At 52.2% G+C, this 14,685-nt stretch overlaps 1 protein-coding gene across 5 annotated transcripts in view; it reads left to right on the top strand.

Annotated features, from left to right (window-relative positions):
• The window catches only part of ZC3H3 (zinc finger CCCH-type containing 3), a 136,706-nt gene extending 124,985 nt beyond the window's left edge, over positions 1-11,721 (top strand). For 4 of the 5 annotated variants that reach the window (XM_066209065.1, XM_066209004.1, XM_066209199.1 and 1 more), the window contains 4 exons: positions 53-231; positions 1,790-1,998; positions 10,060-10,134; positions 10,291-11,721. In XM_066209065.1, the coding sequence (XP_066065162.1) occupies positions 53-231; positions 1,790-1,998; positions 10,060-10,134; positions 10,291-10,322 (495 nt within the window). In that variant the 3' untranslated portion in view covers positions 10,323-11,721. The remainder of the gene's footprint in view (positions 1-52; positions 232-1,789; positions 1,999-10,059; positions 10,135-10,290) is intronic. The other variant, XM_066208939.1, reaches the window with a different exon arrangement.
• Positions 11,722-14,685: the final 2,964 nt, after the last annotated feature.

The following is a 14,685-nucleotide window of genomic DNA, read 5'->3' on the forward strand; positions in this document are numbered from 1 at the left end:
CCGTAGGGTTTTCCCTGCCTTTTCCAACTCCGCTCCCTCTTTTCCCTGGCAGTGCAAGAAGAAGCACACGCTGGTTTGTCCCGACTTTGCCAAGAAAGGCGTCTGTCCCAAAGGTGCCCGGTGCAAACTCCTGCACCCCCAGAAGAGACGTCACCCACAGCAGGCTGGAGGTGATGGAGACCACAGCAACCCCCCTTCCAAGTGGAGACGGATCCAGGAGGGGTCGGGAAGGTAGGAAAGGGCTCATTTTGCTTCATTTAACAGTTTTCTTCCCAACCTGCTCCAGATTTTTCCTCTTCCAGGCGAGTTCCGTCTGTATCCTGGCTTATTTTAAGATGTTGTTGATTGTGGGTCACTGTGGTGTTTCCTGATGGAGCCACCTCTGGGGTGGGCAGTGTCCATGCTTGAGGAAGAGCTGATGGAAAGAGTGGATTCACCCTTAGGAATACGCCATCCAGGGCTTTAGCACCTCCAGGTGTCTTCGAGGCTTTTGTAGACCTTCGTCTTGGAGATGGAGGAGCCCTGATGGAGATTCCACTGCTGAAAGTGTGTCCGGGTTATCCATAGTTATGTGGGAAACTGGAAAACATCATCCCTCTTCCTTATGTCCATGCTGGAGAGCAGAGCTGAGCCCTCTCCATGGCATGGAGGGGCTGGAGAATAGGATATGGGGATGGACATGGAGATAAGAGGCTTTGGGAAAGTTTGGTGCCGGGCAGGGCCCTTGGAAGCTCTCTGGGCTCTCCCTGATGTTTTTGGGTGCTAGGATGGAACCACAGGCTGATGATGATGGATGTGCCGATCCTCATCCTCACAGGGGGATGGATTTTCCTGAGCTTGGCACATCCTCTGCCCCCACTCCCAAGTCCTGCATGCAGGACAACTACATCCCGATGGAATTAAAACTAAAGCAAAACGGAAATTTGACTTTGAAAGCCAAAATCTCCCAAGTCCTGCTCAGTGGGAGGAAGAGGGATGGATTTGGGTGCTTGGCTTCTCTGTGGCTTTTTGGAGCGGAAGGTGGGAGTGAAGGTGGGATGGAAAGGGAGAGACCTGGGAGTTTTGCCAGGCTGGTCCATGCTCCTGGAATTCTCCATGAGGATGGTCTGGGCCTGGGCCTCATCCTGGCCCTGCCTTGTAAGGTAGCAGAGGGGGACGAGCAGTTCCGCGGGTTCTCCGAACTTATCCCGGGTGACAGAAGAGCCTTGGAATGACACCCAGCTCACGTTCCCGGTGTGAACGAGGTGTAAAATAGCTCCTTGCTCTTTTTAGGGAAGAGGGAATGAGCTCAGGCCTGGCTGGTTGGGAGGCTCCTGGCGTCCTCTGCTGGGAAGGGAGCACGCCCCAGCTTGGAAGCTGCTCCAGAGGGTTTTTTTTTCCTTTATTGGCACCATCGTGGGAGATGTCAAAGGAGCTGGAGTGTCAAGTTAGCTTGGAAGACAGTGGCAGGGCTGGGAATGAGCCAAACCCAGCAGGACACCTCCAAGCCATCCCAGCTCCCCACACCCTCCATCTCTCCTTCCCTCTGCTCGATCACAAACAGGAGCCCAGCACCTCCACAAGAATCTGAGGAACTGGGAACCTTGCAGGGAAGTGCAGGACAGGGAATCCGACTGGGGAGGGAGGAACTCCAGCTGAATTCTGTGCTGGCTCCAGGGAAATCAGGGATACAGCATGGCCTTGGATGGAAACCTGGGAGCTCCAAGCCTCTTCCGTTGCATATGATGCCATGTCCAACATTGTTTTACTTTTCCTTTACTTTTCCTTATTATTTTTCCCATTCCTTCAGGAATGATCCAGCTCAGCTCCAGGATGATGGGGAAATTCCTGGACCCTCCGGTGCAGAGCAAGAGGTGAAGTTTTTGAAAGAGGAGGACCCCAAGCCAAGCAGCTGCCTGCAAAAGCTGCCATCCTTCATCTCCCTCCGATCCCCGGAATCTCCCGGTTCCCTGGGCTGCAAAGAGGAGAGGGATGAGGACGAGCCAGAGGATGAGCCAGGTAGGAATCACATCCTCTGCTTGGAGTGGCTCTGGTTTTCCAAGAAAAAAAGTTATTCTCTGCTGCTCTCCATGGGTTTTGGTGGGATCCATGTTCCTTGTGAGTCACCAAACCAGTTAAGACTGGGAATCCAAACTGGGATGGTAGTCGGGATTCCCACCTGGGCACAAATCCTTTTGTCTGTTCCCAAAATTGTGTGTGAGGACTTTGTCCCCTTATTTTATCAACTCCTTTCTTATCCTGTAAATTATCCAGTGATTAATCCAGTCTCATTTCCTTGATGGAATCACAGCACTGCCCTGTAGGGAAGGTGTTTAGTGGGATGCAAGGATGCTCTTCCTCTGGAGGACCTCTGGACCATCCATCACACCTGTTTCCCAGCAAGAAATAGTTTGGAAGCTTTCCAATAAAAACATTCCAGTGGGAGGTGAGGTGGAGTGTTTGCAGGTTGGAAGTTTGAAGGAGGAGCTGTTGTTCTGGGATTGTCTACTTTGGAAGCCAGTAAAATTTTTGGAAAATGCGGTTTAGGGTGAGCAGAACTTTTTAGGAATTCTGACATGTGAGAGCAAGCGGCTTCTCTAGTGTTCTCCTTGGTTCCTCCTCTCCTCTTTCAGCTCCTCCATGGGAAAATCCCAAAGGGACGGGATTTTGGGGTGCTCCAAGGATGTACCCTCAGGAGCAGACGTGATGGAGATGGCGAGGCTGGGGTTGCTATGCCTGGTTCTTCCCAGGTCTGAGTGGGAGGTTTTTGGCTGGATGATGCTCCACACTTCGCGTTTCCTCTCCCATCCTCCAGAGGGATGCACAGCCTCATCTCCAGAGCACCATCCAGGAATGGACTCAGAAATCAATATTTTGTGGGAATAACGATGAAATTTCCACTGCCAGCTCTGCTGGCAGAAGATCTGGCTCCGTGTGAACCCTTCCGATCTTTGATCCCTGCTTTCCATGCAGCCGGAGCAGGATCCCACTGGGATAAGGGATGAATTCTGTTGCAAAAGCCAGGCTGAAGCATTTGCAGGATCATCCGTAAGGATCTGCAAGGCTGTGCCTGGCTCAGCCACTTCAAGCCGGGGAGGGCTGAGATGCCTCAACACTGTCGGAAAGAGAATTCCCAGGATTAGCAACATATTCCTGAAGTCACAGACGAGCGAGGGTGCTGTTGAGCCACGGTGCGGTGGACACAGCGAGGGGACCATTCCAGCTGGGAATGCTCCTCTCCACAACGCGGAGTGAAACACTCACCTTCCCTTTCCAGGGATTTCTTCTCCCCTCCTCCCTTATCCTTGGGCCTGGTTCAACTCCCTTTTGATCTCGGGAAGTGTTCCCAAAGCAGCGACTTAACTGGGATTTTTATCTCCATGATGAAGCTGGAACAATTAATTCATGGAGAAGAAGACTGTTGAAATGCCTCGGAATACACTCGGCAGCCGGGAGTAACTCGGGAGCGAGGGCATCCTTTTCCTCTTAATTTGGGTGTGTGCATCCAGGGGAGGAGGATTTCCAGGCGTTTTGGGTGGGAGGAGGAGGAGCTGGTTCAGCTGGTAATGTCAGCAGGAAGGCTGGATGAGGCTGACAGGTACAAGGTCAGGGCACTCATCCCTCTGTGCTCCTTTGCACAGGGAAGCTGATGGCATTGGGAAAGCAGATGCTGGAGGATCCACAGGAAGGGAAAACCAGGCAGAAATCGCAGGTGGCTGTAAAATCATCTGATGATGAAGCAATTTCCCTGCCAAGGTGATGGCATGCTGAGTCTGGGCATGGGAATGTTGATCCATGGGTTTACCCATCCTTGGGTCTCATCTTAGTCTCAGCCAAGGGATCTGGGGGCGGAGTAGCACCCAGGGACTCCCCAAATCCAGTGGGATAAGAGGAACCCTGGCCACCATCCTGGGAGGACATGGGATTGATGCTTCTAAAGGACCAAATGCTTCTTGTTGGCCACTTCACTTGGACTGGACTCCACGATCCTTGTGGATTCCTTCCAATATTCCCGTATCCCTTTGAATATTCGGTGATCCTGAGACTGAGCTTGGAGCTGAGCAGGTGGTCAGGGTGAGTCCTTGTGCAGCTCTAGGAAGTAGCTGGAGTCCGTGGTGGGATTTGGGGGTGGGATATGGGGAGCGATGACGTTGGGTTTGTGCTTGTGAAGCTTGAAGCTGACACACAAATTATTGGGATGGTAAATAAGGAGGAGGACATGTTGTTATTAAGGAATGAGATGAATTCCTTGGTTAAACGGTCGCAATTGGAGAAAATGCCCTTTTAATCCTGGAAAATGCAAGAGAGACGAGGAAAAACACAGGAGGGGCAGGGAGGGGGTTTGGAGATGACCTTTAAGGACCAGTGTGGGCAACAGCATGAGCTTTCATGGTCTCAGTGGGAATCTGGGATATAGGAAAAGGGGCCTGGAAAGGAGGGATGTGGTGTGCGTGCGTTGAGCGGTGCCACTGTCGTGTTCCCAGCCCTCCAGAGGAGCCTGGAAATTGGGGTTGGAAGAGAGTGATTTGTTGGCAGGGTGGTGATTGGGTAAAGGTTGATCTCGGAGGTCTTTTCCAACCTAAATGATTCCGGGATTCTGTTAGTTTGAGGGCGCTGGTCCTTTCCAAGCATCCTCCAAAAAGCCAATCCATGCAGCACGGGGACAGCCAACTGCTCCCAGCTGAACATCCCAAATGGAAAGAGTGGGTTTGGTGGCATCCCATCCTTCCACCTTCTGTTATCTACCCAGGAGCGTGCAGCCGGAGGGAGAACAGGCTTCCCTACCCCTCCGACTCCTGTTTTACAGGTAATGGGCTTTTCCATATTTCACCTTCCAGTTAAATCGCCTGTGCTGGAGCCTAACTGGCCTCCCCGCGCTAATTGCACCAATGCAAACCATTCCAATCGAGTGCTAATTTAATTAGAAAGCACCCATTTTAGTTAATTTGTTCGAGAAGATCACTGCAAACTCCTGGAGAGAACAGATGTTCCCCTCTCCCCCGATGAACATTCCGGGCTTTGTAAATGGCTCCGCTCAGCCTTGTTTAGGAGAGAAAAGAGGATTTTATAGCCGCAAACGACCCTTTCTGTAAACATTTTACAGCTCTCTGCACGTTTGAGTGACGATAAACCCCGAGCAGCTCGGCGGGCTGCAAATTTGGGACCATACGGCCGTCATTTTATTGTCATATTTCACGGTCGTAACGTTAATGGAAGATGCTCGCTCCAGTCTTTTTTAACGGCTCCGCTGAGCACGCTCAACCGCCTCGGCTTCCGAGGAATTCAGGGAGGTGTGGCAGCGGCTTCTGGGTTTGTTTACGGCTTCTGCTTCTGGAGGGATAAAGTTTGGGAATGTGGATTTTCGCCCCTCTTCTCGCCGTGGTTGAGAGATGACCCCGACGGAGCACGGGACTGCCGCTGTCGCCACCCCCTTGGTGGTGAGTCTTGATCCAACCATTCCCAGCTCCAGGAATCTGAGAATTAGGGAATATCCCTATTTAGAAGGGACTCTCAAGTCCAACTCCGGGTCCTGCACAGGACAACCCCAATTTAATTTAGGATATATTGAGTGCTGCTGCCCTCCATGTGGATGTTGCCAGTCCCCCTTGGGTCCCATGGGATCTTCATCGCCTTCAGCATCTCCTTCAGTGCTTCTTCTGCCCACAGATCTTTGCTCCAGAACTTTTTTTTTGGCAGCCAGGTGAGGCAACCAAACCTTTAATCAGTTGAGTTGGTGGTAAAAGATGCCCTGGAGCTTTCCATGAAGCATCTGCATGGTTGGGGATGGAGGACTTGGACACAAGGGGGCTTGCCCTGGGATAAGAGGAACTGGCATCGCTGTCCGCTTTGACCCCAGCAGGACTTGGTGCAGTTTGTTTCTCTTGGGAGGAAGAAATGGGGATAAAATACAGGGAATTGATTTCTCTGTGTGGTCACAAACATCTCCAGGGTGGTGAGGCCCTGGCACAGGTTTTCCAGAGAAGATGCCCCATCCCTGGAAGTGTTCAAGGCCAGTTTGGATGAGGCTTGGAGCAACACAGACTAATGGAAGATGCCCCTGCCCATGAGAATTGGTCCTTAAAGTGCCTTCCAACACAAACCATTTTAGGATTCCATAAAAAATGGGCAGAAAATTAATATGGGAGAGAAAGATTTCAGTCCAGGCAAAGGAGTGAGACTTGTCAGGCCCTAAATTGGACACTTTGCAATGAGGAAATTAAATCACAGCGAAGTTTCTGACTTTTGCAGCTTCTCAGAGTTGTCAAGGTAGTTGAGGAGGACAGGCGAGGAGATCCAGCCCCAGCCTCCAACAACAGCTGGGTCATCTGTGGCTCCCCAAAGGCTGAAAGTATCCCAAGCCTAAAGGTGTCTGCTGGATGTAGGGGATGGAGATGGAAGGATCACGGAATCATTAGGGTTGGAAAAGACCTCTGAGATCGTCAAGTCCAACCTGTGACCAATCCCCACCTTGTCACCAGACCAGAGCCCTGAGTGCCACATCCAATCATTCCTTGGACGCCTCCAGGGATGGGGACCCCAAACCTCCCTGGGCAGGAAACTTTCCAATGCCTGACAACCCTTTCCATGAAGAGATTTTTTCCTGATGTTCAGCTTGAACCTCCCCTGTTCGATGGATCCATGTTGTCCTTCCTGCTTGAGGGATGGGTGCATTTAGACTCGGTTTTTAGGGTCTCATCCACCTTTGGCAGAAGGTTTGGGTGGAAGAGCAGCAGGATGAGTTTCTAGTGCAGGTTGACACCACATGGATTTAGTGCAGGATGAAGCCAAGGAGATCCAACCCTCGCCATAAACTTTTTCCATATGAAAAACCGTTTGTGGAGAATTCTGGGATGTAGCCCTTGCTGCTGGGATTTCCACCCCATCTTTTGTTGTTGAGTTTTATTTAATAATAATACTAGTAGTAGCATTAATATTAATAATAGTTGTAATAATAATAATAATAATAATAATAATAATAATAATAATACAATAAAAAGGCATCTCCCAGCTCAAGTTTCTCCAGGAGCACTTTGGCAGTAAAAAGAAAAAACCTTTCCAAGGCAGATTCAGCCTCTGGACTCCCCTAAGGTGTCCTGGAAAGGGTTAAGGGGTATTTTTCTTTTGGGAATGAGGAGGGAAAGTGTGTTTGGAGGGAATTCCTCCTCATGGCGTTAAACCTTGAGCATCCAGCAGGGAAATGCTCTGAGATGCATCTTGGTGCCCTGAGCCTTCCTGGAGGAAGATGCAGGACAGAATGAAACTCTTTGGTGGCATCAGGAGAATGATGGAGACCAAACATTCCATCAGGCTGGAGGTTCTTGAGGAAAAGAAACCAACAAAATTCCGGCTTTTCTCCTGCTGGATGGTAAAGTTTGGAAGGCTGCAGGGGAGTTGTCTTTCCCTTCATCCCACTGCTTTGGGGCTTGGGAATCTTCACCCCTGATGTGCAGCATCTCCAGCTGCCTTCCACCTCCCCACCTTGCAGAGAAACCCAAATGTTTAATCACTCAGGAATAAGGAATGATGAGCAGGGAGAGGATTTGGGGCCCAGGCCCAGACCCACCTCCTTTCACCCTCCATCCTAGAGGATTCCCCACCTTGAAATCCCTTTCAGTCCCTCTCAGATCAGCATCTGGATGAAACAAATTTGGTTTTAACTTCCCTGTCGGATGCAGCTGGAGCCGCCCGGCTCCGGCTGGGGGAAAACCAGGTTTTATTGAAAAATCTAATGGTGCCACCTGAAGTGTGATTTACTGCACTGTCCACTCCTCAGACTTGATAATATATTTCTATTAGATTTCCTTCTTTTCCCTCTTTTTTCCTGGAGAAGAGTGGCAAGTTTCTCCATCTGCCTGACACCTTCTTAGGCTTAGGCAAAATAAATGTTGATTTCCATCAGGAGGAAGAGCGCTGGAAGTCCTAATTCTCCGACGAGCCTGACAAGCTCAGCGAAAAACCGCCTGGTTTTCGATGGAAAACTCGTGATCCGGGCTCAGTTCTTCTCCTTTGAAGCTGTTCAGTCATCGGAATGAAAAAGGGGTTGCTTTCGCTAACTAGAAATTATATACCTGGTTCCTTGGAAGATGGATTGCGCCGCTCCCGGAATGCCGGGAAAGGCGGCGGGGGGAGAGAGTGAAGGAGCTGGAGATGCGACCCAAGATTGATCACGCCATTTGCAGGATCTCCCAAGCACAAAACTGGAAAAATATCTTTTCCTTTGCCAGGGTTGGGTGGAGTGATGCCCCCCGCTTGGTCCAGGTTTTCCCTCCTGGGGGTTTTTTGGGATGTGGTGCTCACCCCTTGGCTGCGTCATCCTTCCTCCATCTTCTTGCATCCAAGGGGAGAAACTGAACCAGCTTATCCTTCTCACAACCTGTTTTGGCTTTATTTTCTCATTCTCACCTTGATTTTTTTGAGGAATCTGTTGGAAATCAAGCATGGATGCTCTGGAAGTATCTTGGGTCTGTGCGCTCTGTACCAAAGTCAGGAAGTTAATTACGGTTGATTTAAAAATCACCCTTTTTCTCACTCCAAAAATAAATGCACATTTCTACTTCTGTAATCATGCCTGCTTTGAGCTGCCTCATGGATATCGGCTAAGGAAGTTTTCCCTGGCTCGTCCAAAGGGAATTGAGCCATTCCCGCCATTCCTATTGAACTCGCACCGTGGGGCAGGAATGTGGAGATGCTGATTTTGACCCCTTGAGGTGACAACCAGCAGCTCCGGACCCTCATTCCAGCAACCAGGCTGGAATTCACAGATCCCAGGCTGGTAAAAACTACCTGGCTGGATGCCAAAGGGAAAAATTGGGAGGGTGGGGACACAAGGGTGTTTCGCTCCGTGTCACCGTTCCCAAAAGTCGGATTCGGCTGCGTTGCCGGTGAGGAATATCCAGATCCGCCGTGTCTGCTGTGCATCCCTCTGATGTATGGGAGTTATATTAAGGGTGGAAAGGTGCTAAATGAGGCCTCTTTATTTTCCATAAATTAACTCCGGAGCGATGAATCACTGCCAGTGCGGCTTCGACTCCCAGCAAGTTTGTTTATCCAAGTTGGAAAGGGAAGGAAAACTCTTGGAGACTCTCCGTTGTTGGGGCCTCACCTGTCCTGCCTCTCCTGCCCCAAAAACTTTATCCTTTGGGCTCTCAAGGCTGCTCAAAGGTGTCCTTGGTCCCACCTCCACGCTGGGTTCATCGTTTGAGCAGTGCCATGCAGAATTTCGCAGGAACACAGGCAGCAGAATGTCTGGAGGGGGTTTGGACTGGATTCCCTGCATCTTCTCCATGACCTTCTCCACCTCCATTAATCCCAAGTGAAGGGGAAACTTTTCCCACTAAACCTGTGGGTCCTTTTTTCCCTGGGAAACCTCCATCCTCATTCATCTTGGTGGCCAGCTGGCCACCACTTTCCTTCCCACCCATCACTCCTGTACGTGGAACCCCATAAACACCTCTCCAAACCCTTCGGAGAGGGAGAATAGGAGAACTTGCACAAAGGTACTCCCAGCATTGTGGTTGAAAATGGAGAAGGATTTCACCTCTCTCCACCTTGGTCCATGGGGTGATGCTGGACTCGTCCTACAAAGAGGTCACCTCCCAGAGGAACTTGAGGGTGTTGTGGCTCTACATGAGCATCCAGAGCCCTCTTAGGAGGAAGCACCGTGTTCCAGCAAGCAGGAGACATCACCTGGAGCATCCTCAAGGGACGCTGGGGTTGCTTGGGGGAGATGACTGCTAGTGCTCAGCTCTTTCCAACTCCTTCCCAGCATCAGAGCAGGTCCTGATGTTCACCAGTGGGAAGCTCTGGATCCTTTTTAATTCTCTTTTTCGCCCATAACTTGGGAAATTTGCAGCAGATTTACTGCTAGGTGGAGGGAAACGACCTCTGAGTGCCGCTTGTAGGGAGCTGAGGATGCTCAGGGATTTGGGGAATGCACCACCTCCATCCTTGACATGGCCAAGGGGGATGTAAAGCAGAAGAGGAACTTAGGACATTCCTTCACCTGCATTCCAAGGGATTCCCAAGGTGACTCAAACCAGCCTCAGTGGCTTTCTCCTCTTTTCTTCCTTTCCTTCCCAGGTAACACCAAAAGGAGGAGGATTTTGCCAGGGGCATCCCTGCAGGATTCCGAGAACTCCCGTGTGGGTGGCAGAGGTGAGTCCAGTGGGTGCTGCCAGGGTGGAGAACCACCCACATTCCCGATTTCCCAATGCTTTAACCCCCTCCCATGCCCAGGCAAGGAGAAGCCTGGGAAAATTCAGCTGTGTTCCCCCTCCTTCCCACCATCACCATTCCCTTCCCTCCCTCCAGGGAAACGGCTGCAGATCAAGCCCCGGCTGTGAGTCCATCCCAATCCTGTGGCAGCCGACCAGCTCAGGAACCAGAGAGCCAGGGAACGACCTGGCACCTACCTCAGGATGCCATGTCCAGACATGGTACCCCCCCCTCCCCCCTCCTCCTCCTGCTTTTCTGGGATGTCATTTGGACACGGAGTCGTGTGGCAGCGTGGGAATGCACCACTCGTTCCTGCAGGGAAGCAGCTTTGCTTGGAATCTTTGAATTGACCAGTGAATGACCTTTTCAGCTGGTTTGTTGGAAGGCAAGTCCTGCCACCTCCTTGGATGATTGTGGGGCTGGGAAGAGCTTCCCATCCCCATCCGTTCTCCGGTGCTGTCCCGGCTACAAGGTGATAGGGGGGCCTGAGGTGGTTTAATGCCATCAGGTGACATTCCCAGATCCGGGTCGGGATGTACTGGGGACAAGTGACTGTGCTGGGGATGTAATGGGTTTAAAGCTCCCACAGTCCTGATCCCACCATTCCAGGAGCCCATCCCTCTCCATCCACTTGCTTTTGAGAGATTTCCTGGAGCTGAGAGCTTCCCTCATGGGAATGTGTTGGGAGTGGTGCTGAGATCACGCTCTGCATTTTGGCAGTCTCCCATGGCCCAATTACAACCCCACCTCTCCCTATTCCAGCATGGGTTTGGGCTTCACTGGGAAAGCCAAGCCAACTCTCCAGGGTTTGGGGGATTTGGGACTCTCCAAGCAGGAGCAGAGTGAAAGGAAAGAAAATGCAACTGGAACAATGGGGTTCTGCATCCATAGGTACCGTTTCCAAGGGGTTTTGGGGTGGCAGGTGCTTTTCTCCCATGCAGATGCAATTTGTGGGATTTGCAGGCAGAATCCTGTGGGATGAAGGCATCAAAGGGATTTGGGAAAAGCTTGGGCTCCCTGGAGGTGCAGTATCCATGTGTGGTCAGAGATGGGGTGGGAAATGCCAATGGGTGGTGGCTTCGCCCCCCAAACAGGTCCCCACAGGGGGGTTCCCTTCCCCACGTGACCCCCATGGAGCGGTTTTGTCACCATCTCAAATCCACAACATCCCCCAGGCGCTGGAGGACCAGCAGATCCCCACCCTGGGATGTCGCTTGTGCCCCAGGGTGTGTCCAACGAGTTGATTTTTAATAAAAGCGTCGTGGTTTCTGTTGATACGAAAATGTCTTTTGTTAACTCCTGTGTTTTGATATGTAAATAAAAGTTTCCTCCCCTGGGATGGAGGAGCCTCCCTGTGGCTTTCCTCTTTTTTCAGCAGTGCATGAGCATCCCATCAAATACCCATCCAAATCCAGTGGAGGAGTCACTCTGATCCCTAAATCCTTGCGGTTTTTTAATTATTAAAACTTTTCACCTAGAAACGATGTTTCTTCACGTGGCGGTTTCCTGAAAAAAAAAAAAAAAAAAAAAAAAAAAAACAAAACAAAAAAAAAAAAAAAAAAAAAAAAAACACAACAAAAAAACCCAAACAACAACAACAACAAAAAAACCCCCAAACAAACAAAAAAACCCCAACTAAATTCCCTAAAAACCACCCCGGAGGAGACGGTGCTCAGGGATGGCCAGTGGTGGCCGGGAGCTTTGGTTTTCCCTGGATCCCTAACGAGGATAATCCCAGTGCTGCGCTAATTAAGCGAGGCAATGAGCAGCTCCGCTCCGAGCCGTGGCTCCGCCGCCCACCGGCACCGCTGCTCCCTTTCCCGGGGAGCATTGGAATTTCCAGCCGGCTGTCGTTAAAGCTCTGCTTGGGAGTGATTAATTTCCAAGCAGGGATAAACGCGGCCCCTGGAGAGGTGTCACTGAACTCCGGTGGGTTCTCCCTCTGTCTCCATCATCCTCAGTTCCTCGGGAATGGGCTCCGGTGGGATTTATCCGTCCTCGCTGTGAAGCAGGGGCGCGCTGTTGGGCTCGGGGGCCCGGCAAGGACATTCCCCTGGGAGGCTGGCACAGGGTGGAGTTTCTGGAGGGCTCCGTAAACATTTCCCGGAAAAACCTTCCTGCGGCGGGTGCTGCTGGCACCGCTCTTGGTTCCCTGCCGGGGAAGCAGGTGCCGGGTGAACGTCACCCGCCGGGATCAGTTTTCTGCCTGTCATCGGGGTGGCCGTTCCCTCCCTACCCTCCTCCTTCTCCTCCTCAGCCTCACCCTCATCCTCCTCCCAGCTTCTCCATGCGATTTTCCCCACCCCACCCCCAAATTCCTGACCCTGCAGCAACAACTGGGTTGTGGGGGCAGATGCTGGTGGAGCATCACCAAGAAGGTCCCACGCTCTCTCCATGGCGTGCGTCGGGCTTGACACCACCCTGCCGTGGGGTCAGGTCACTGTCCCCGAGCCACCGACACCACATCTGGGAGCCGTGTGCCATCCAGGGGAAACTGAGGCAACCCCAGGTGGGCACCCGGCCCTGCTCCAAGGGGTGATGGGGCACACGAGCTCTAAAAGTGAAAGGTGACGCCATCCCGCCACCATCCCGAGGCCACCAACCTGGTTATGTCACTTGACCGCCTGTGAGTAAACTTAGCTGACGGGCCCGGCGCGGCGGGGAGGGTTGGGGACATGCCATGGGCATTTCCTAAAAATACCCCTGGGGGTGTCACTGGGGAGCCACGGCCCCATTGGAGCCTGGCCCGGTCCTAATCCCTTGGTGGCTCCTGCCTCAGCTCTGGTGGCAGCTGCTGGCGGGGGCCAGGTGCCCCCAAGGTGGAGCAGCTCTGGGGAGGAACGTGGTGCCAGGGGAAAGGAGGTGGCACCCCGTCTTTTCCCAGTGCAGGATCCCAGTATCCTGCTACACAGGTGGGATGATGATGGATTTAGGGTGACACAATGAAGCAAAAAAAGGGTTAAAACCACCCCACAAAAAGGGGTGGTTTTTTTTTGTCCACGTCTTTGCCTCCTCCCTCAAGTCGTGCCCAAGTTTGGTGGTCTCCGAAATGGGATGTCTGTGTTCAATATGGATAACATCCAGGATCACCAGGGAATGGGGGTCATGTTCAGGGCTTTGCCTGCATCCATGCCCCTTCCCAAGGGGAATAAGTGCCCCCCCCCCGGCCCTGACTCAATTAGCAGCTGCAAGATGGACCCTCCCCAGAGGCTGGCTCGTGCAAAAGCAATAATGTGGGATTTTAATTGGAGGAGTTGCAGCGGGATAAAGGTTTTCATCCTCAAAAAACATCTTTTTTTTTTTTCTTTTCTTTTCTTTTCTTTTTTTTTTTTTTTTTTGCATTTATTTGACCCTACATCTAAAGGATCAGTTAGCAGCCATGGAGAGCAGCGTCTGCTGTCCCCAAGTCCCCAAACAGCCATTGGCTGGATAAGGGGAATGTCACCGCCCACATCCCGATGAGCCGCCTGTGGGATGCAATAAGGTGGGATGCAGCCCGGTTGGGATGCAGTAGGATCCAGGATGCATCCTGCGGGTGACAGAGACAATCCTGGACCCTGAGGGGAGGAATGGGTGGCTGTTGCCGGCCTCTGCGGGATGAAGCTGCTCATCCCTTGGGATTAGGTGGGACCACTCCATGGCAACTTCTCTGTGCCTCAGTTTCCCAGTCTTGTTCCTCCCAGGCTGCAGCAGCCATGAGGTTTGCAGATGGAGCAGCACGGCCTCATCCCAGCCAAGGCGTCATCCAGGGGTGGCATGAGCACCCCCAAAACTCCCTGATCAGCTGCCTCTGTGTGCCAGTGACAGCTTCTCCAGGTGCTGGGATGGCAGTCCTGGTCCTCCGGCTGGTGACACTCCCGTTCATGTGTCAGGTATGGATGCCACCCCCGAAACCAGAGTCAGCACTGTAGCACAGAGATGCACGTGGCTGCTCCCTGACCGCCAATAGCTTATGGAAAGCCCCGAAAAATCCCCAAAATTATATTTATCTGACATTCTGCAATGATGGAAGTGCTCCGGGAAGGGTCCTGAGCTGTTCCAGAGGTGGGGAAGGGGCTGCATTCCGATGCCGTGGTCCCTCAGCGAGGTGGCACCAAACCCGATTTAGGCTCCATAACTCCTTTTTTGATATTTCCCATTTTTGGAGAGTAGGAAATTAGGATCTCTAGGATGTTTCCCCCCACTCCACGCTCAGTCCAGGGCGGAGGGTGGGAGATGAAGCCCCACGATGGGATGCGGGAGCCGAGAAGGGTCCGGGAGGTACCCGGAGCATTCCCCCCCACCTCCGGAGATTGACAGCTGCCCCGGGGGCGTTGCCATGGGGATATGCAAATCTAAGCGGGCTGTCGGGGTGCTGATAGGCTGGGAGAGCTTAGCCTCGCCTCGGTAGGCGGGGCCGTGCCCCTTTTCCCGGTATAAAAGGCTGCGAGTTCCGTTGAGCTCCCGGCGGCGGCGGCGCCGGTGGCGGGCAGGGGCGGGCAGGGGAGCGGC

The sequence above is a fragment of the Chamaea fasciata genome, unplaced genomic scaffold (assembly GCF_029207755.1).
Source record: "Chamaea fasciata isolate MVZ Bird 193981 ecotype frontalis unplaced genomic scaffold, bChaFas1.0.hap1 SCAF_1, whole genome shotgun sequence".
Taxonomy (NCBI): domain Eukaryota; kingdom Metazoa; phylum Chordata; class Aves; order Passeriformes; family Sylviidae; genus Chamaea; species Chamaea fasciata.